The following is a 20,594-nucleotide window of genomic DNA, read 5'->3' as shown; positions in this document are numbered from 1 at the left end:
AGTCAGAATTGAATAAATTATTTAGAAAAGAGGAAAACTTTTCTCTTAATGACCTATCTATGCTATCAAGTTTTTTGTTGTTGTTGTTGTTTATATTCTATCTAGTCTATATAGATTTTCTTAGGATTACGTTCGTGTACTTGTTTCAATAAAAAGTAAATGCTTTTATTTTTATTTTTTGAGATGGAGTTTTTGCTCTGTTGCCCAGTCTGGAGAGCAATGGCACGATCTCGGCTCACAGCAACCTGCATCTTCTCCTGGGTTCAAGCAATTCTTCTGCCTCAGCCTCCTGAGTAGCTGGGACTACAGGCATCTCCCACCATGCCTGGCTAATTTTTGTATTTTTAGTAGAGATGAGGTTTCACCATGTTGGCCAGGATGGTCTCAAACTCTTGACCTTATTATAGGTGTGAGCCACCGCGCCCAGCCCCTGCTGTTTTTTGGTATTATTATTATTATTATTGTTATTTTTTAATAGATACAGGGTTTCACCTTGTTGCCCAGGCTGGTCTCAAACTCCTGAGCTCAAGCGATCTGCCCATCTGGCCCTCCCAAAGTGCTAGGATCACAGGCGTGGGCCACTGTGACTGGCCTTAATATTGCTTTTCATGCTCTGTATTAGCCACAGAAGATACAATGCTCTTGAGGAAACTTTAGTGTATGTGTGTTATACCTGTAGTCATGTCTGAAGGTAAACAGTCACAATGTCCTTCAAAGTCCATTCCCATACTCCCTTGTTTCTATAATAATTTTTCTGCTTATATTTAAGTTCTAATTAAGTAGTCATATTACCTTAAATTGTAGTTATTCTAATCATATTGATATCAGTTTCATGGATATTGCATCTTTATTTCATTAATAGGTTGAATCATTTATTTTGGACCAAGAAGATCTGGATAACCCAGTGCTTAAAACAACATCAGAGATATTCTTATCAAGTACTGCAGAAGGAGCAGACTTACGCACTGTGGATCCAGAGACACAGGCACGACTAGAAGCATTGCTAGAGGCAGCAGGTACTTTTTTTTTGTTTTATCTTTTTCATCTCTTTAAAAGTCTAGATCTCTTTACAGAGTTACGTGGGATTACCCCAAAATTCTATGACATTATACAAAATTTAAAATCTCTAAAATTTATTTTTCTTTTTATCTCCCAAAGAAAATGTTCACATTTTGTATTTCTGGGCTCAACTCTTTTTTTTTTTTTTGAGACGGAGTCTCGCTCTGCCGCCCAGGCTGGAGTGCAGTGGCCGGATCTCAGCTCACCGCAAGCTCCGCCTCCTGGGTTTAGGCCATTCTCCTGCCTCAGCCTTCCGAGTAGCTGGGACTACAGGCGCCCGCTACCTCGCCCGGCTAGTTTTTTTTTTGTATTCTTTTAGTAGAGACGAGGTTTCACCGTGTTAGCCAGGATGGTCTCGATCTCCTGACCTCGCGATCCGCCCGTCTCGGCCTCCCAAAGTGCTGGGATTACAGGCTTGAGCCACTGCGCCCAGCCTGGGCTCAACTCTTATATTTTTAAGGTATTAAGATAATCAGCATCCTGGCGCAGTGGCTCACGCCTGTAATCCCAGCACTTTGGGAGGCCGAGGCAGGCGGATTGCCTGAGCCTCAGGAGTTTGAGACCAACCTGGGGAACATGGTGAAACCCTGTATCTACTAAAATAGAAAAAAATTAGCCGGGTGTGTTAGTGTGCGCCTGTAGTCCCAGCTACTCGGGCGACACTGAGGCAGAAGAATTGCTTGAACCCTGGAGGTGGAGGTTGCAGTGAGCCGAGATCACTCCATTGCATTCCATCCTGGGCAACAGAGCGAGACTCTGTCTGGAAAAAAAAAAAAAGATAATCGTCTAGTTATCAAAGAAAACTTACCTGTTAGCCATTATAAAATAAAAATGTGGGAGACAAATTTAGTTAATCATTTATGACTTCTTTATCTGTACTGATTTAGGGAGCTGCATATTGATTACTTGTGTATTCGCTTTATGTTTAACTTGATTTTAAATAGCTAATTTTTTTATATGTAATTCACATTATAAAACAGCTAAAGTGATATGAAATATATTAAGTAGATAACAAAACCTTCCCATTTTCTGTCAAGGTTTACATATACTTCTAGACTTTTCTCCTTGTGGTAATATAAATACATGTATATGTTTGAATATACATGATTGTTAAAAATGAAGTAGGATCATAATACACAAAATACAACTTTTTTCCCATATAATTTATTGTAGGCATCCTTCCATGACAGTTTATATTAGTCTTTCTCTTTTTTTTTTTTTTTTTTTTTTTTGAGACGGAGTCTTGCTCTGTCGCCCAGGCTGGAGTGCAGTGGCCAGATCTCAGCTCACTGCAAGTTCCGCCTCCCGGGTTCCCGCCATTCTCCTGCTTCAGCCTCCGGAGTAGCTGGGACCACAGGCGCCCGCCACCGCGCCCGGCTAGTTTTTTGTATTTTTTTAGTAGAGACGGGGTTTCACCGTATTAGCCAGGATGGTCTCGATCTCCTGACCTTGTGATCCGCCCGTCTCGGCCTCCCAAAGTGCTGGGATTACAGGCTTGAGCCACCGCGCCCGGCCTAGTCTTTCTCTTTTTATTGAAGGGTACCATAATATTCTGTTGCTTGGATGATCTATAATTAATTTTACCAATTTTAGCTTATATCCAGTTTTTTAATATCACAAATAATGCTATAGTTTATAACCTTATATATCGGTAACGTTTTTTTATTTGTGCAAGTATCTCTTTAGGACAGATTTTTAGAAAGTGTTATCAATGGGTAAGAATATATCTGCATTTAAAATTTTGGCAACTGAGTGGGCGCCATGGCTCATGCCTGTAATCCCAGCACTTTGGGAGGCTGAGGCAGGCGGGTCACTTGAGGTCAGGAGTTCAAGACCAGTCTGGCCAACATGGTGAAACCTCGTCTTTACTTAAAAAACACAAAAATTAACTGGGTGTGGTGGCACACACCTGTAATCCCAGCTACTCGAGAGACTGAGGCAGGAGAATCGCTTGAACCCAGGAGGCAGAGGTTGCAGTGAGCCTGGATCGTGTCACTGCACTTCAGTCTGGGTGACAGAGCAAGACTCTCTCTCAAAAAATAAATAAGTAAAATAAAAATTTGACAACTATTATTAAATTAGTCCCTCAGGTTTGTGCCTGTATTTATTTATTTATTCACTCAAAATCAACAGTTTTTGAGAGGGCCCCACACCTCAGACATTGTTTTGTCAATTTCATAAATGAAAAATACCTCACCATTTTAGTTTGCATTCATTTTATATTATTAGTAAATTGTGTGGTAGCTCTTTATAAATGATGATATAAATTCATTGAGTGTTGTGTATATAATTTTTTAATTTTAATTTTATTTGTAAGAATGAATTTAATTTAAAACATGGCCCCGGAAGATAGTTGGGACCAAAGGAAGAAACAATTGAATTGTTTGTTATAATATTAGAGACTATCCCCCCTCTGAAGATACTACTGAAAATAGTATAATCAGATATCCTGTACTAGAGATCTTATGGTGTGACTATGTATTTTGAGAGAAATCTCATTTATTTGATACAGTTAGCATCATGTGAAGTTACATATGGATTAGGTAGAGGACAAATTAATATGTGCATTGTAAAGGTAGAAAGACTAAAACATAGGTGGTTATGCCGTGGCCTTTTGACATTAGTGGCAGAATTGAAATGGTGAACCTTATCTTCTGTCAACCTAACCTATGGATTCTATACCATTTCTTTTTCCTAGATAATAGTGTTTAGAAATATTACAATTTGCACTTTTATACTTTTTTTTTTTTTTGTCCTGCACTACCTGATTGATTGATGCACACTGAAGGAATTGGCAAATTGTCAACTGCTGATGGTAAAGCTTTTGCAGATCCTGAAGTACTCCGGAGACTGACATCCTCAGTTAGTTGTGCACTGGATGAAGCTGCTGCTGCACTGACACGGATGAAAGCAGAAAACAGCCACAATGCAGGACAAGTGGACACGTATGTGTTTAATGACTTTTGGGTATTAGACATTTTCTTGAGTAGATTTTGGGAAAGTAGCGAATTTTGGTTGAATATATCTTTTGGTGGAGCTTATAAACTTTATTTAGCTGAATGGATATTACATTTTAAGTGGATATATAAATGTATATGTATTATGTAGCTATAAAATGGATATTTTGTTTCTTCATTCAGCTCTTATTCATTGAGCATTCTTGTGGAATGTATTACACTAGAATCTATGAGAAATCCAAACTGAACAAGATCTGTTTTCCAGTTATAAGGAAGTTACTTATTCTAAAAGTTATTATAGTAAACTCTGATTGCTTGAGTACTGATACATGAAACGAGTTACTAATGCAGTAGTCTAGTTGCTTGCTACTCAGATATGGTCCATGGGCTAGCAGTATCAGCATCACCTCAGAGCTTGTGAGAAATGCAGAATCCCGGACCCTACTCCATGTCTACTGAATCAGAATCTGCATTTTAACAAGAAATATGAGTAACTTGTACACATTAAAGTTTGAGACTCAGCGGTCTAGTTAGTCATTCTGTGGTAAAATAGTTTTCTTAGGTTTTCGCCTTCACTGTTACTAAGTAAAAATTTCAGCCATAGGATTATATCCCAAAATATCTTTGGGAATCATTATATAAGTAGAGTTTAAAAACTTGTGCATCTAATACAGGGGTGTCCAAATTTTGGGTTCCCTGGGCTACATTGGAAGAAGAAGAATTGTCTTGGGCCACACATAAAATACAACTACTAGAGGCCAGGCATGGTGGCTCATGTCTGTAACCAGGCACTTTGGGAGGCTAAGGTAGGTGGATCACTTGAAGCCAGGAGTTCAAAACCAGCCTGGACAACATGGTGAAAACTCATCTCTCCTAAAAATACAAAAATTAGCCAGGTATGGTGGCACACATCTGTAATCCCAGCTACTTGAGAGGCTAAGACACAAGAATCACTTGAACCTGGGAGGTGGAGGTTGCAGTGAGCCAAGATTGTGCCACTGCATTCTAGCCTGGTCAACAGAGTGAGACTCTGTCTGAAAAACAAAACAAAACAAAATACAAACACTAATGATAGCTGATGAGCGAAAGGAAAAAAAAAATTGCAAAAAAATTTCATAATGTTTAAAGAAAGTTTACAAATTTGTGTTGGGTTGCTTTCAAAGCTTTCCTGGGCCATGGGTTGGACATGCTTGGTCTAATGCTTTAAAAAACTTTATTTAAAATTTGTTATAATATGTTAGGAGATTTTAAAAGATAAAAATGACAGCTGGTTTCAAATTCACTCACTGGCTTTCTGGCTTGGTTGATAAACATGAATAATTGAAGTTCCAAACAAGATGCTCAGCAAGTAATATGTTCATATAATTTTTTTCTCTTACTGTATTAACATTTTTCTTTGTGTGATTATTTATATTTAATATAATTTATCATAGGACCCCTGAGTCTTTTTGTTTCGGTTAATCGTTGAATCGTTTTGTTTCCAGTCGCAGTCTAGCAGAAGCTTGTTCAGATGGGGATGTTAATGCTGTTCGTAAATTGCTAGATGAAGGCAGAAGTGTAAATGAACATACAGAAGAAGGAGAAAGCCTGCTGTGTTTGGCTTGTTCAGCAGGGTATTATGAATTAGCACAAGTAAGCAGAAATAATCTTTAGTGATTAAAATTGTGGAAGGGTTTTGATGTTTTATTTATTTTTGTCACTTATAAGATAGATTATAATTAGAGGCCAGAGTCTTCTCTTCCCCATCCCCTTCCCTTTTGGTAGCAGGTAAAGTAGAAACAGATACACAGTTTATTTTGTTGCCTGTACATGCAACTGAGAATGGTCCATTTTTCTGCCACTTACTCAAAGCTAATCCTAATGATTAAGAAACAAATAGATATAATAATAATTTTAAATTTGTCCTTTGAAATAATATACAACTATAATGGAAAGTAGTCATTATTTTCATCACATTCAGGTTACCCCAATTGTTTTAATTTTTTTTCCGTCTATGTTAGAACAGTACTGGGAATTAACCATGTTTTTACCAGTTTCTGTCTTGTGAGTATAGTTGAGTATAGTGTTCTTTAGCTAGATAACCTCAAGCATAACATTCTTTGACAAGAGCCATCACATTTTGTAATAGGATGGCTAATATGATTGCATATTTTATTTAAATATTAATATGTAATGATACTGTAAAATATAGCATGTAACTTGGCATGTTGAGCAGTGAAAATTGGCATAATTTTTTCAAGAGGTCATTATTGATTTTTCCTGACCCCTATTCTAGAAGAATATCTTCAGAGATTCAGTATATTCTCTAGAAATACTATTGAATAGTAAGAATTAACAATTTATCTGTGTGTATATGTGTTTTAAAGGTATTGCTTGCTATGCATGCTAATGTTGAAGATCGAGGGAATAAAGGAGACATAACTCCCCTGATGGCAGCTTCCAGTGGAGGTTACTTAGATATTGTGAAATTATTACTTCTTCATGATGCTGATGTCAACTCCCAGTCTGCAACAGGTATGTAGAAAATGATGTCTTAATTGGGAGAAAAAATTGACATAATTGTTACCTGAGAGAGACAAAAATTAGATTTCTGAGGAAAACCAGTATAAACCTACAGAAAAATCTTAGCCCTTATGTAGAATCTTTGAGTAAAATACAAAGTAATTTGATATCCTCAAAAGTCTTTAAAAACACACTTAGATTCTCCTTTAGTCAAGACTGAGTTTTTGTGGTATGGACATAATGGAATATTATTCAGACTTAAAAAAAGGAGGAGATCCTGCCATTTGCCACAGCATGGATGGACCTGAAGGACATCATGCTAAGTGAAATAAGCCAGATACAGAAAGAAAAGTATTGCATGATCTCACTTTTTTTTCCCACATTCTTATGGACATATGTATGCATGATCTCATTTACATGTGGAATATTGAAAATTTACGAAAAGAGTTAAATATATAGAGATAAGACGTTGTTTACCAGCTCAGGGGTGGGGAGAAGAAATGGGAGAAGTAGGTAAAAGGATACAAAGTAGCAAATATGTGGAATGAACAAGTCAAAAAGTCTGATGTACAACATGAGGACTATAATTAATAATAGTGTATTATATTCAGGATTTTTTGCTAAATGAGTAGATTATGCTGCTCTTGCCACAGGGGGCAAAATTGGGTAACTATGTGAGAAAAATGTTAATTTGTTCTATAGTAACCATTTTACTATATATGTGTCTTATAACCTTGTCACATACCTTATGTATGTAATATATATGGAGGCAAGATTTATAAACTGTATTTCTTATAATTCTTTATCTTCAATACAAAACCCTTTAGATTATAGATAAACCTGAGTGTTTACCCTATAGGGTTTTACATGTTGAGTTTGCGGAATACATTTACTAATAAGATTTTTTAATTAATTATTTATTTATTTATTTTTGAGATGGAGTCTCGCTCTGTCACCCAGGCTGGAGTGCAGTGGCACGATCTCGGCTAACTGCAACCTCCGCCTTCCGGGTTTAAGAGATTCTCCTACCTCAGCTTCCCAGGTAGCTGGGATTGCAGGCACGTACCACCACTCCTGGCTAATTTTTTGTACTTTTTTAGTAGAGACGGGGTTTCACCATGTTGGCCAGGCTGATCTTGAATTCCTGATCTCATGTGATCTGCCCACCTCGGCCTCCCAAAGTGCTGGGATTACAGACGTGAGCCACCAAGCCTGGCTGAGATATTCTTGTATAGCAACAGTCCCCAACCTTTTTGACACCAGAGACAATTGGAAGACAATTTTTCCACGCATGGGGAAGGAGAGGGGATGTTTTCGGGATGAAACTGTTTCACCTTAGATAGTCAGTTGTCTCATAGGAGTGTGCCACCTAAATCCCTCGCCCATCATTCATTTGAACTGAGCAGCTTTGTGCATACTATAGTTGGAACCCTTGAAAGTGGCTCCCTGTATTAATTAAATACAGAAAATATCTCTTACATTTACATAAAAGAAAACAGTTAATTTTAGAGCATGTTGGTGAACCAGCAGATTGATTTACCTAATTTTTTATCCGATTGTGAAAATAATATATGCTAACTATAAGAACATTTGAGAAATGCAGAGAAGTAGGAAGAATAAAAGATAACTTTCCCATAAACTCTGTGGCACAGAAGTCACCGCTATTACTATATTAGTTTAGTTCCTTCCAGTATTTTTGATGTATAAAATTATGTAGTTGAAATTATACCCTATGTGCAATTTTGTTTGACTTCACTTATTTTCTATTTTATTAACTTTTTTTTTTTTTGGAGTCTTGCACTGTTGCCCAGGCTGGAGTGCAGTGGCGCAATCTTGGCTCACTGCAAGCTCCGCCTCCCGGGTTCACGCCATTCTCCTGCCTCAGCCTCCCTAGTAGCTGGGACTACAGGCGCCCGCCACCACACCTGGCTAATTTTTTGTATTTTTGGTAGAGACAGGGTTTCACCATGTTAGCCAGGATGGTCTCAATCTCCTGACCTCGTGATCCGCCTACTTCGGCCTCCCAAAGTGCTGGGTTTACAGTCATGAGCCACTGTGCCAGGCCTATTTTATTAACTTTTTAACAAACTTTTTTAAAGGTTGCATAATATTTCCTTAAATTGATATACCACCAATTTTGGGGCAGAGGGCATTAATTGGTTGTGAACAACAGCAAAATATGTTAAATTAAGATGATAAAATCAATTGCTTTGTTCTGGTTAACAGTATTATGCTATATACACACTCCTTTGAAAATACTCTAAAAGAGGATGCTGCCATCAAGAAAGTTTTAAATTTCTCCTTGAGGATTCTTGGTGATCATCAAATTCAGTTGTTTTTAAGGTTGTTTTCTGTCAAATAACCCTAACTTCAAGCCAAACAGTTTATGGAAGCACAGATATAATATTACACAGATAAAAGAGGAGTTGATCTAAAGTAGAGATAGTTGGGGGCTTTAATTTCTGGAACCTAGGTCTCCCCATCTTCTGTGCTGAGGAACTTTTGGAAGTGGGGATTCTAAAGTTCTTTGGAAGACATTTTGAAAACCACCATATTGTTATCAGTACCTTTATTTTTAAAAAGTAGGTGAACATTTTGAGAGAGAAAAGGTCTTGACTGAGATGAAGTCCCCCCCCCCTTTTTTTTTTTAGGTGAAATAGATACACTATGTAGAAGGACGGGATTATTATATACCATGCAGTAAGCACATGTTCTTTGATGGGCTGCTCTGTACACTCTCCATGTGGCCAGTTAAGACATTCTTCTCAAATCCCACACATACCCCTCCTCACTTCCACTGATTGCCTTAACTCATACTTCATTGGGAAAATAGAAATTTCCAGAAGGAAATTACATCATCTTCTCACCAATAATTTCTAGTCAATGAACATATTTTAATTAGTTCATTCATTTTGTTCAGTAAGTTGCACCTACTGCCTGCATGTCAGAATCGCTTAAGAGAGCTGGTTAAAAATACAGGTTCCCAGGAGTCTTCCTTCTGTACTCCAAAGCAGTCAGTCTCAGGAGAGACCAGGGGTGATAAACCATAGCTCTGTATTGCAGCTCTGTGAGGGAATGTGGTCACTATTATAGTCACCTGCTTTTACTTAATGCATTTTGTTTGATGCCAGATGTCCTTTCTGCCTTTAGGAATCCTACTTAACTTTTGAGGCCCAGTCCAAATGTAGCTGCTGATGCTTTTTTAAAAAACAAACAAAAAATCCCATTTTTTTGAGATATAATTCATATACCATAAAATTCACTTGATTTAAGTATACAATAATGATTTTTAGTAAATTTATAGTTGTACAATCATCAGTACAATCTAATTGTAGAATATTCCCATCACCACAGAAAGATCTCTATGCCCATTTGGAGTCACCTCAATTATTCAGACAACTATTGATCTACTTTCTGTCTCTATAGATTTACTTTTCTGGATATTTTATATTGTCCAGATCTTTATAATATATAGTCTTTTGTACTGGGCTTTCCAGAAAGTCTTTGTATGGGGCTCAAGTGATCCTCCCACCACCTGCCTCTAGAGTAGCAGGGACTACAGGGGTATGCCACCATGCCTGGCTCAGTTTTTGCTCAGTTTTTTTTAGTAGAGATACTGTGTTGCTCAGGCTAGTCTCAAACTCCCTGGGTTCAAGCAGTCCTTCCACCTTGGCCTCCCAAAGTGCTGGGATTACAGGTGTGAGCCATCGTACCTGGCCAGAAAATCATTTAATTAGTAAGAAAATTGGCCGGGCACGGTGTAATTGGCATAATTGGCAGATTATGCCTGTAATCCCAGCACTTTGGGAAGCTGAGGCAGGTGGATTGCCTGACGTCAGGAGTTTGAGACCAGCCTGCCAATATGGTGAAACCCTATCTCTACTAAAAATATAAAAATTAGTGGGGCATGGTGGTGGGCACCTGTAATCCCAGCTACTCGGGAGACTGAGGCAGGAGAATCAGTTGAAGCTGGGAAGCAGAGGTTGCAGAGAGCCAAGATCGTGCCATTGCTCTCCAGCCTGGGCAACAGAACAAGACTCTATCTCAAAAAAAAAAAAAAAGAAAAAAAAAAGAAAATTAAGGTGATGCTTCTAACCAATGATAATGAAAAAAAGTTGAGGCCGGGCGCGGTGGCTCAAGCCTGTAATCCCAGCACTTTGGGAGGCTGAGACGGGCGGATCACGAGGTCAGGAGATCGAGACCATCCTGGCTAACACGGTGAAACCCCGTCTCTACTAAAAAAAAAAATACAAAAAACTGGCCAGGCGAGGTGGCGGACGCCTGTAGTCCCAGCTACTCCGGAGGCTGAGGCAGGAGAATGATGTAAACCCGGGAGGCGGAGCTTGCAGTGAGCTGAGATCCGGCCACTGCGCTCCAGTCTGGGCGACAGAGCGAGACTCCGTCTCAAAAAAAAAAAAAGAAAAAGAAAAAAAGTTGAGATAGTAGTTGTAGTGATTTGTGTAAGGGAATTGAAGAGGTATACGTAGAGCATTAGCATAATCATAATTGTATCTGTTCTGTCATGATTTTATATTTCTTTTATTATGTTTTCTTTTTTAATCTTTTATTTATTTTATTTTAAAATATGTATTCTTCTCATGTATTATATTTGTTTTCGTCTTTTAGGAAACACCGCACTAACTTATGCCTGTGCTGGAGGATTTGTTGACATTGTTAAAGTGCTCCTTAATGAAGGTGCAAATATAGAAGATCATAATGAAAATGGACATACTCCCTTAATGGAAGCAGCCAGTGCAGGTCATGTGGAAGTTGCAAGAATTCTTTTAGATCATGGTGCAGGCATCAATACTCATTCTAATGAATTCAAAGAAAGTGCTCTTACACTTGCATGCTACAAAGGTACTTAATATATGTATGAATATTTATAATGTTTTTCATAACCACTTTGATTATTTGAGTATTGAATATTTGAGTTTACTTTATGTTGCTTATGTTTTCCCTGTGCTATAAAATTATCTAGTTTATAAGAAATTATATAGGTCTATTTTAGTCTGTATCGCCTATAATATAGTTTTCTAGTATATGTTTATTATTTTAATTCAGATTTATTGGGTTAACTGTGAAGTTAACCCAACTATTTTGCTTAGATTTAGAGGGTTTCCATTATTTGCTAAGTTTTATTTTATATGATTTTTCCATGTTTATTTAAAAAATAGTACATGCCAAAGTAATAATACACACAATACTGAAAACCTGAAAAACAGAGTAACACAAAGAAAAGAAATTTTTTTTTTTTTTTGAGACAGAATGTCGCTCTGTTACCCAGGCTGGAGTGCAGTGGCGCAATCTCAGCCCACTACAACCTCTGCCTCCCGGACTCAGGTGATTCTCGTGCCTCAGCCTCCCAAGTAGCTGGGACTACAGGCATGCACCACCATATCTGGCTAATTTTTGTATTTTTAGTAGAGACAGAGTTTCACTATGTTGGCCAGGCTGGTCTTGAACTCCTGACCTCAAGTAATCCTCCTGCCTTAGCCTCCCAAAGTGCTGGGATTACAGGCGTGAGCCACCACACCCAGCTAAAGAAAATAAATTTTAAAATGACATGTAATGCTACCATCTAAAGATAAAAAAGCATGTTAACAATACTTTAGTGTATACATTTCCAGTTTGTTTTTCAGTGTGTTTATATACAAACATATATATATATTTTAAACAAAACAGTTATATGCTAACAGTTTTATAATCTACTTATTTTATTTAGCACTGTATCATGGACATTTTTCATCTCAATAAACTTTATTTTTTATTTTTCATTTACTATTATTATTTTTATTTTTTTGAGATGGAGTTTGACTCTTGTTGCCCAGGCTGGAGTGCAATGGCGCCATCTCGGCTCACTGCAGCTTCCTCCTCCTGGGTTCAAGTGATTCTCCTGTCTCAGCCTCCCGAGTAGCTGGTATTACAGGTGCATGCCACCATGTCCGGCTAATTTTTGTATTTTTAGTAGAGACAGGGTTTCATCATATTGGTCAGTCTGGTCCTGGCCTCAAATGATCCGCCTGCCTTGGCCTCCTATAGTGCCAGGGTTATAGGCAGGAATCACCATGCCTGGCTTATTTTTTATTATTTTTAGAGACAGGGTTTTCCTCTATCACACAGGATGGAGTGCAGTGTCACTGTCATAACTCACTGCAGCCTCAAACTCCTGGGTTCTAGCTATCCTCCTACCTCAGCCTCCTGAATAGCTAGGATTGCAGACTCACACCACCATACCCAGCTAATTTTATTTTTATATTTTTGTAGAGATGGAAGTCTCACTATATTGCCCAGGCTGGTCTCAACCTCCAGGCCTCAAGTGATCTTCCTACCTCAGACTCCCAAAATGTTAGGATTACAGGTGTAAGCCACCATGCCTGGGCTCAATAAATATTCTTACAATGTAACTTTTGATGGTTATATACTATTTCACTATTTCATTTAGGATTAAAATTGGTTGCATATGTCACAAAATCTAAATTAATGATTTGAGCGAAAGAGAAATCCAAGGGTAAGCCATTTAGAGCTAGTATGGCAGTTCCATTGTCATCAAGAGCTCATAATTCTATTTTTCTGCTCTACTATCCTAGTATGTGGTTTGTATCCTCATGGTTACAATAAATCTATAAACCAAGATGATAGCTAGGACCCCAGCAGTTCACATTCTAGGAAAGACGTTAAGGGCAAAATAAGGAGTGCCTCTCAATTTAGTAACTCCCTTTAAAGAGTCTTCCTAGGTGTGCAGCCTTATAACTACCACTTACATCTCATTGGCTACACATAGCTGCAAGAGGGGCAGAGAAATATAGTCTTCTAGTCAGGTGTGTTGCTGCCCAGATGAAATTGGAGTTCTGTTACGAAAAAAGAATAAGAGAACACTGGGTGCAGTAGCTCACACCTATAATCCCAGCACTTTGGGAGACTGAGGCAAGAGGATCTCTTGAGGCCTAGATCAGTCCTAGCTACTCGGGCAGCTGAGGTGGACAGATCCCTTAAGCTTTGGAGTTCAAGGCTGCAGTGATCTATGATCATGCCACTGCACTATAGCCTGGGCAGCAGAGACCTCGTCTTTAAAAGTGAGAAAGAATAAGAGAATGGAGATTAGATAGGGAACTAGCAGTCTCTGCCAAATACATCAAATAGATGTACCATAATTGCCTATTTTTGGACACTTAAATTGTTCCCAGGTTTTCACTATTATTAAAAATACTGATAACATCCTTGTGCAGACATTTTTGTGTAATCTCTGATTATTTCCTTAGGATAAATTCCTGGAAGTGGAATTTCTGGGTCAAAGGGTATGGATATTTTTAAGGGTTTTGCTACATATTGCCAAATTGCCTTCTAGAAAGGTTCAAGCAATTTATACTCCCACCGACAATGTTTGAGAGTGCCCTTTGCCCCACCCTACACCCTCACCAACACTGGGTATTAACATTCTTTTTAATATTTGCCATTTTGATAGTAAAAAAATGGTGTCTTGTTTTAATTTGCATTTCTTTAATAGGAAGGTTTAATATTGTTTTCATCAGTTTAATATTCACCTGCATTTCTTTGTTGAATTATCATTTCATATCCGTCACCCATTCTTCTGGAGTGTTTGTCATTTTCTTATTGACTATCAAGGCTTTTTATATATTCACTGTATCAAGAGGATTGAAATTATTTTAAATGGAGTTTTCTGTGCCTGCTTATTGCCACAGTGGGTTTATGGTTATTTTAAAGCTGTTTTTCTGGAATATATGATCCAAAGATACTTTACTTGGCTTTCTATTTGATGTCAGTGTTTTGAGTAGATAAATAATTTATGTATATTCAACCAAGGTAAAAGCATTATTGCTTTACTTAACTTGAATTATGTGCCTTGGACTAATTCAGTCTTTAAAGCCTAGATAATAAGACCATGAAAAAAGCCTATATATTGCTTTGAGTGGGCTTTGTAAAACTGTTACTGATTTATTTATTGCATGCAAAATAAGTTCTCAAATTCTTGTATAGACATCTGAAGAAAAGATCCCATACTTCAATATTTAAGTATTAAACTGATAGTCAATTCTTTTAAAATTTTGTTCCATTTTCAAGGCCATTTGGATATGGTTCGCTTTCTGCTTGAAGCTGGTGCAGATCAAGAGCACAAAACAGATGAGATGCACACTGCCTTGATGGAGGCCTGCATGGTAATTTTAAATTATAGTCACTTGAGATTTTATGGGAAGAAAAGGTCATATGTGTTTAAGCCTTTAAGAGTTATTAATTGCCGGGTGCGGTGGCTCACGCCTGTAATCCCAGCACTTTGGGAGGCCGAGTCGGGCAGATCACATGGTCAGGAGTTCGAGACCAGTCTGGCCAATATGGTGAAACCCCATCTCTACTAAAACTACAAAAATTAGCCAGGCATGGGAAAGGCTCCTGTAGTCCCGACTACTCGGGAGGCTGAGGCAGGAGTATTGCTTGAACCCGGGAGATGGAGGTTGCAGTGAGCAGAGATGTGCCGCTACTCCAGCCTGGGCGACAGAGTGAGACTCGGTCGCAAAAAAAAAAAAAAAGTTATTAATTGGTGTTGGATTTATATAATTTCTTAATGCTAAATTAAACACAATGCTTGAATGCCTCTGCTTTTGGAATGCTTTTGGAATAGAACAGTCAAAGTATTTGGCCTTAGGGATGTTATTGATAAAACTCTAATTCTGGAGATAGTAGACATAGTTCTAGTGTTTTTACAGTTTCATATTAAAATCTTAAATAGCAAATTGAACTCAAAATATATTGACTCAAACTGTATGGATAGCCTATAAAACATTTAACTGTGTTTTTTAAAGGATAATCTAGAATCATATTTTTAATACACAATTCTCTGTGTCACAGAGAATAATCACCTTTAATGCTATCAATCCAGAAATCCTTTTTCTACTTCTGTAAGCACATATATATATCATGCATATATGCATATCTAAAAGAGAGTGCAAATACAAAGAAACTCAAAGCATTCTGATAAGTATTTAAGACAGATTTTAATGGCAAGAAAATTACCTGGAAGTACAAATGCGTTTTTCAGATGTGATTAAATAGCTCATCATTACACATGTTAATTTCTATTTTATTGAGTATTGCTGTTTGACAAATCACTTAAAACACAATGGCTTAATGCAGCAGCCACATATTACCTCTATCTTTTTTTTTTTTTTTTTTGAGACAGAGTCTTGCTCTGTTGCCCAGGCTGGAGTGCAATAGTGTAATCTTAGCTCACTGCAACCTGCCTCCCAGGTTCAAGTGATTCTCGTGCCTCAGCCTTCCAAATAGGTTCAAGTGATTATCGGGCCTCAGCTTCCCAAGCCTCCCACCTGTATCTTACACTATTTCATATATCATATGATTCTATGGGTTGATTGGGTGGTTTTTCTGTTGGTCTCTACCTCTCTCTCTCTCTTTTTTGAAGCCAGTCTCTCACTCTGTTGCCCAGGCTAGAGTGCAGTGGCACTGTCATGGCTCATTACAGCCTGTACCTCCTGTACTCAAGCAGTCCTCTCGCCTCAGCCTCCCAAGTACCTGAGACTAGAGGGGCACGTCACCATGCCCAGCTAACTTTTAAATTTTTTGTAGAGATAGTGTCTCACTGTGTTGCCTAGACTTTAAGAAAAAAGTTTTATTTATTTATTTATTTTTTACAATTCCCCTCTTAATATATGTATACAATGTATGTTAGCAGAATCTATCAAAAAAATATTCAAAAATTTGGCTGGATGTGGCTCATGCCTGTATTCCTAGCACTTTGAGAGGGTGAGATGGATGGATCACTTGAGGCCAGGACTTCAAGACCAGCCTGGCCAACATGGTGAAACCCTATCTCTACTAAAAATCCAAAAATTAGCCAGGCGTGTTAGTGTGCACCTGTAATTCCAGCTACTTAGGAGGCTGAGACACAAGAATCACTTGAACCTGGGAGGTGGAGGTTGCAGTGAGCTGAGATCACACCACTGCACTCCAGCCTGGGTGACAGAGTGAGACTCTGTCTCAAAAAAACAAATTCAAGTAAAATAATTTGTTGAGAGCCTAGAGGAGATAGGCACAATAGCAATTCCTTGATCTGTAGACATTTATAAAACCTTATTTTCTTTTCAATTAGAAATGCATTTCAACTACCAGATAACTTAGTATAGTAATTTGGTTAAAATATTTTATTTTACATGTATTTGAAGTATTAGTAAAACTAAAATTTTAATGTGAAGTCATCTGTTTTTGGCATTATATCAAAAGTAGTTAAGGCTGGGCTAGTCATTTAGTTAAGTATAATAAAAGTCTTGATGGATATTGAAATTTAACAATTAAGGTTTCTTTAATTCTTTTTTGTTTTTGAGACAGGGTCTCTGTCATTCAGGCTGGAGTGCAGTGGCGTGATCTTGGCTCACTGCAACCTCTGCCTCCTATGCTCGAGTAGTCCTCCTGCCTCAGCCTCCCAAGTAGCTGGGACTACAGGCGCATACCACTATGCTTGGCTGATTTTTGTATTTTTTGTAGGAACATGGTTTCACCCTGTTGCCCAGGGTGGTCTTGAACATCTGGGCTCAAGCTATCTGCCTGCCTCAGCTTCCCAAAGTGCTGGGGTTACAGGTGTGAGCCACCGTGCCCAGCCTTATTTCTTTAATAAAAGAACTATTAAACCTTATTTTTCTTTTTCTTTCTTTTTTTTCTTTTGAGACGGAGTTTCGCTCTTGTTGCCCAGGCTGGAGTGCAGTGGTGCTATCTGGACTCACCACAACCTCCGCCTCCTGAGTTAAGTGATTCTCTGTTTTGGCCTCCCGAGTAGCTGGGATTACAGGCATGTACCACCACACCCGGCTAATTTTGTATTTTTAGTAGAGACGGGGTTTCTCCATGTTAGTCAGGCTGGTCTCAAACTCCTGACCTCAGGTGATCCACCCACCTCGGCCTCCCAAAGTGCTGGGATTACAGGCGTGAGCCACCATGCCCAGCCTAAACCTTATTTTTCTACTCAGTATTTATTTTTCATTAGCAACATTATGGTCATTTTTGAAATATAGTACAATATAGCCTCTGACCTTATGTGTCACAACAAGCTTTAAGACCTACATAAATTTTGACATTAAAATTTTGAAATTAAAGAAGGGTATTTATGGTGATAGGTAGAATTTATACCCACCATAAGAATATTTTATTGTTAATTGCCCTACTATCTATGCAGATAGGCCATGGTAAAAAATTTTTACAAATGAGTATCTTTATTTTTACATCATTGCAAAATCTTTGCCTCATTGCAGCAAGGTGTTGTGATTAGGAAAAATATAGGATAGTATCAATCCAGAGACATTTATGTTGGTGACATAATCCCAAGTGGTAATGACTTCACATAATTTGTTGTGTTATTTTTTGCCATGCTTTTGTTTCTGAAATAGATGTAATACAGTTTCTACATTTGAATATGACACTTGAGTTTGAGGGTATGACTGTATGTGACCTGGCAGTGGTATAACCTAGTTATTTTGAGGTAGCATTGACTATAGATTTCACAGTTTTTTGAACTTCAAAAAATGGAAATTTAAAATTATTTGGATTTCTGTTATGTCACCAAATCTCATTCTTTTGGAGAATTTTGGGCTTGCTCAAAAGTTGGTTAAAATAATTTGAAAATTACTTAAAAACAATATTGATGAACTTTTGATAAGGCTCAGATGAGCATGATAATATATAGGCTGTCTATGCTGAATCTTCTAATCTTGTCTTTTTTCTTCCTATCTTTTTCCAATCTCTTGCTTTCTTCTCTCCCACTTAAAAAAATCTCAAAACAAAAAATTTATCTCCTTCTTTCTTTACATCTGAAAATCTGTAGGATGGACATGTAGAGGTGGCACGTTTGCTTTTGGATAGTGGTGCTCAAGTGAACATGCCTGCAGATTCATTTGAATCTCCATTGACGCTAGCCGCCTGTGGAGGACATGTTGAATTGGCAGCTCTACTTATTGAAAGGGGAGCAAATCTTGAAGAAGTTAATGATGAAGGATACACTCCCTTGATGGAAGCTGCCCGGGAAGGACATGAAGAAATGGTGGCACTACTTTTAGCACAAGGTAAAAGCATTTACTTCTTTTTTTTTTTTTTTTTTTTTTGAGACGGAGCTCCCTCGGTCGCCCAGGCCTGGGAGTGCAGTGGCCGGATCTCAGCTCACTGGCAAGCTCCCGCCTCCCGCGTTTACGCCATTCCCTGCTCAGCTCCCGAGTAGCTGTTGACTACAGTCCACCCGCCACCTCGCCGGACTAGTTTTTTTGTATTTTTTAGTAAGAAACGGCGTTTCACCGTGTAGACCAGGATGTCTCGATATCACTGACCTCGTGATCCGCGTCTCGGCCTCCCAAAGTGCTGGGACTACAGGCTTGAGCCACTGCTCACCCGGGGGCCCGCAGTTTTACTTCTTCTTTTAGAAAATCAGTTTTCTTTGGATGTTTTGTGTTAGTACTGGTGAAGTTTACTACAACTAGCATGCATATATATATATATAGTATTGATGATAAATTCTAAACACCCTGGAGGAAAGAAACCACAGAAGCAGAGAAGACAAGAGATGATTATCACAATTCAGAAAAATAATATCTTTATTATAAGTCTCTTACAACTAGTTTTATCTGTTTTTATACTTTCTTAGGAGCAAATATAAATGCCCAGACAGAAGAAACTCAAGAAACTGCTCTTACTTTGGCTTGCTGTGGAGGATTTTCTGAAGTTGCAGACTTTCTTATTAAGGCAGGGGCTGATATAGAACTTGGCTGCTCCACACCTCTGATGGAGGCATCTCAGGAGGGACACCTGGAATTGGTTAAATATTTGCTGGCTTCTGGTATGTGGCTTTAAAATGCCTTATTGCACAGAAAGACAAATACAAATAATAGTTTATTTATATGTGGAATCTAAAAACATTGAGCTCAGAGTGGATAACAGAATGGTGGTTACCAGAGTGTGGGGATGAAGGTGGGAGGAGGGTACACAAGGAGAGGGGAAATGTTGATCAAAGGGTGCAGAGTTTCACTTAGATAGGTGGAATACGTTTTAATGATATATTGCATAGCAAGGTGACTATAGTTAACAATAATGTATGTCTCAAAATTGCTAAGAGCAGATTTAAATGTTCTCACCACAAATATGTGAGGTGATGAATATGTTAATCATGCTTGATCTAATCATTATACAACATATACATATATCATAACATCACATTGTACCCCATAAATATATACAATTATTATTTGTCAATTAAAAATAAAATAAAATTAAATAATTAAAATACCATTTAGAGAAAGACTTATATTGCTTTGTTAACTTTAACAATTACTTTTTCATTTCTATAAAAGTTGAAAGACAGCTCCATAATTTAACTGATCTTAGACTCCTAAATCTCTAAAACTCATTTTTAAAAAGATTTCATACTGTTATTAATGTTTGTGTAGTGACCATAAGGTATCTCGTTCACCTTCTTTCTCCCTCTAATTGTTTGTGGCTTGTTGAAGGGAGATGTTAGTTTCTCCTAGTCTCTGTTAATAAGAAGAGGTGAGGATGATGACATATTGAGGGTATAATTTGGTACCTTTAAGTCTGTTCATTTCTTGACATTTCTAAGTCATCTGAAAAAAGTGGGAATTAATTTGTTTTTGCAGAGTACTAATTTTAAAAATATTTGTGCTTTATTGTTAAGCTGTGGTAAGCAATAAGTACTTTTACATAGAATATTTGTAGTTTTGTATAACATACTGAAAAAAAAATTAGTCCCAACAGATGTAAATATATTCTTTGAAAATAATATCAGATTTTTCTTTTTTTCCAGGTCTGATACATTATTTGATACAAATTTGATATATAGAGAAGTTAATATGTAAAAGAAAATATTTAGCAAAATTTTATTCATCCTTTTGGGCTTTCATTGTTAACATTAATTTTAATATAGCCCAACCTCAATTTTTCCTTTGAATTATTATTGAAATAATTTATTAAACCAGATTTTTTTTTTTTTTTTTTTCAGACAGGGTCGTGCTTTGTCACCCAGGCTGGAGTGTAGTGGTGTGAGTATGTTCC

General features: G+C 37.7%; 1 protein-coding gene across 1 annotated transcript in view; it reads left to right on the top strand.

Moving 5' to 3' along the window:
* ANKHD1 (ankyrin repeat and KH domain containing 1) overlaps positions 1-20,594 on the top strand; it is a 134,114-nt gene that overhangs the window by 35,300 nt on the left and 78,220 nt on the right. Inside the window, 8 exon segments of the mRNA XM_017873882.1 lie at positions 863-1,016; positions 3,848-4,004; positions 5,501-5,648; positions 6,383-6,530; positions 11,145-11,378; positions 14,601-14,695; positions 18,364-18,601; positions 19,174-19,365. Coding sequence (XP_017729371.1) covers positions 863-1,016; positions 3,848-4,004; positions 5,501-5,648; positions 6,383-6,530; positions 11,145-11,378; positions 14,601-14,695; positions 18,364-18,601; positions 19,174-19,365 — 1,366 coding nt within the window.

This window comes from Rhinopithecus bieti, unplaced genomic scaffold (genome assembly GCF_001698545.2).
Source record: "Rhinopithecus bieti isolate Rb0 unplaced genomic scaffold, ASM169854v2 scaffold_8674, whole genome shotgun sequence".
NCBI classification, from domain to species: Eukaryota; Metazoa; Chordata; class Mammalia; order Primates; family Cercopithecidae; genus Rhinopithecus; species Rhinopithecus bieti.
This window is presented reverse-complemented; position numbering and strand designations above follow the sequence as displayed.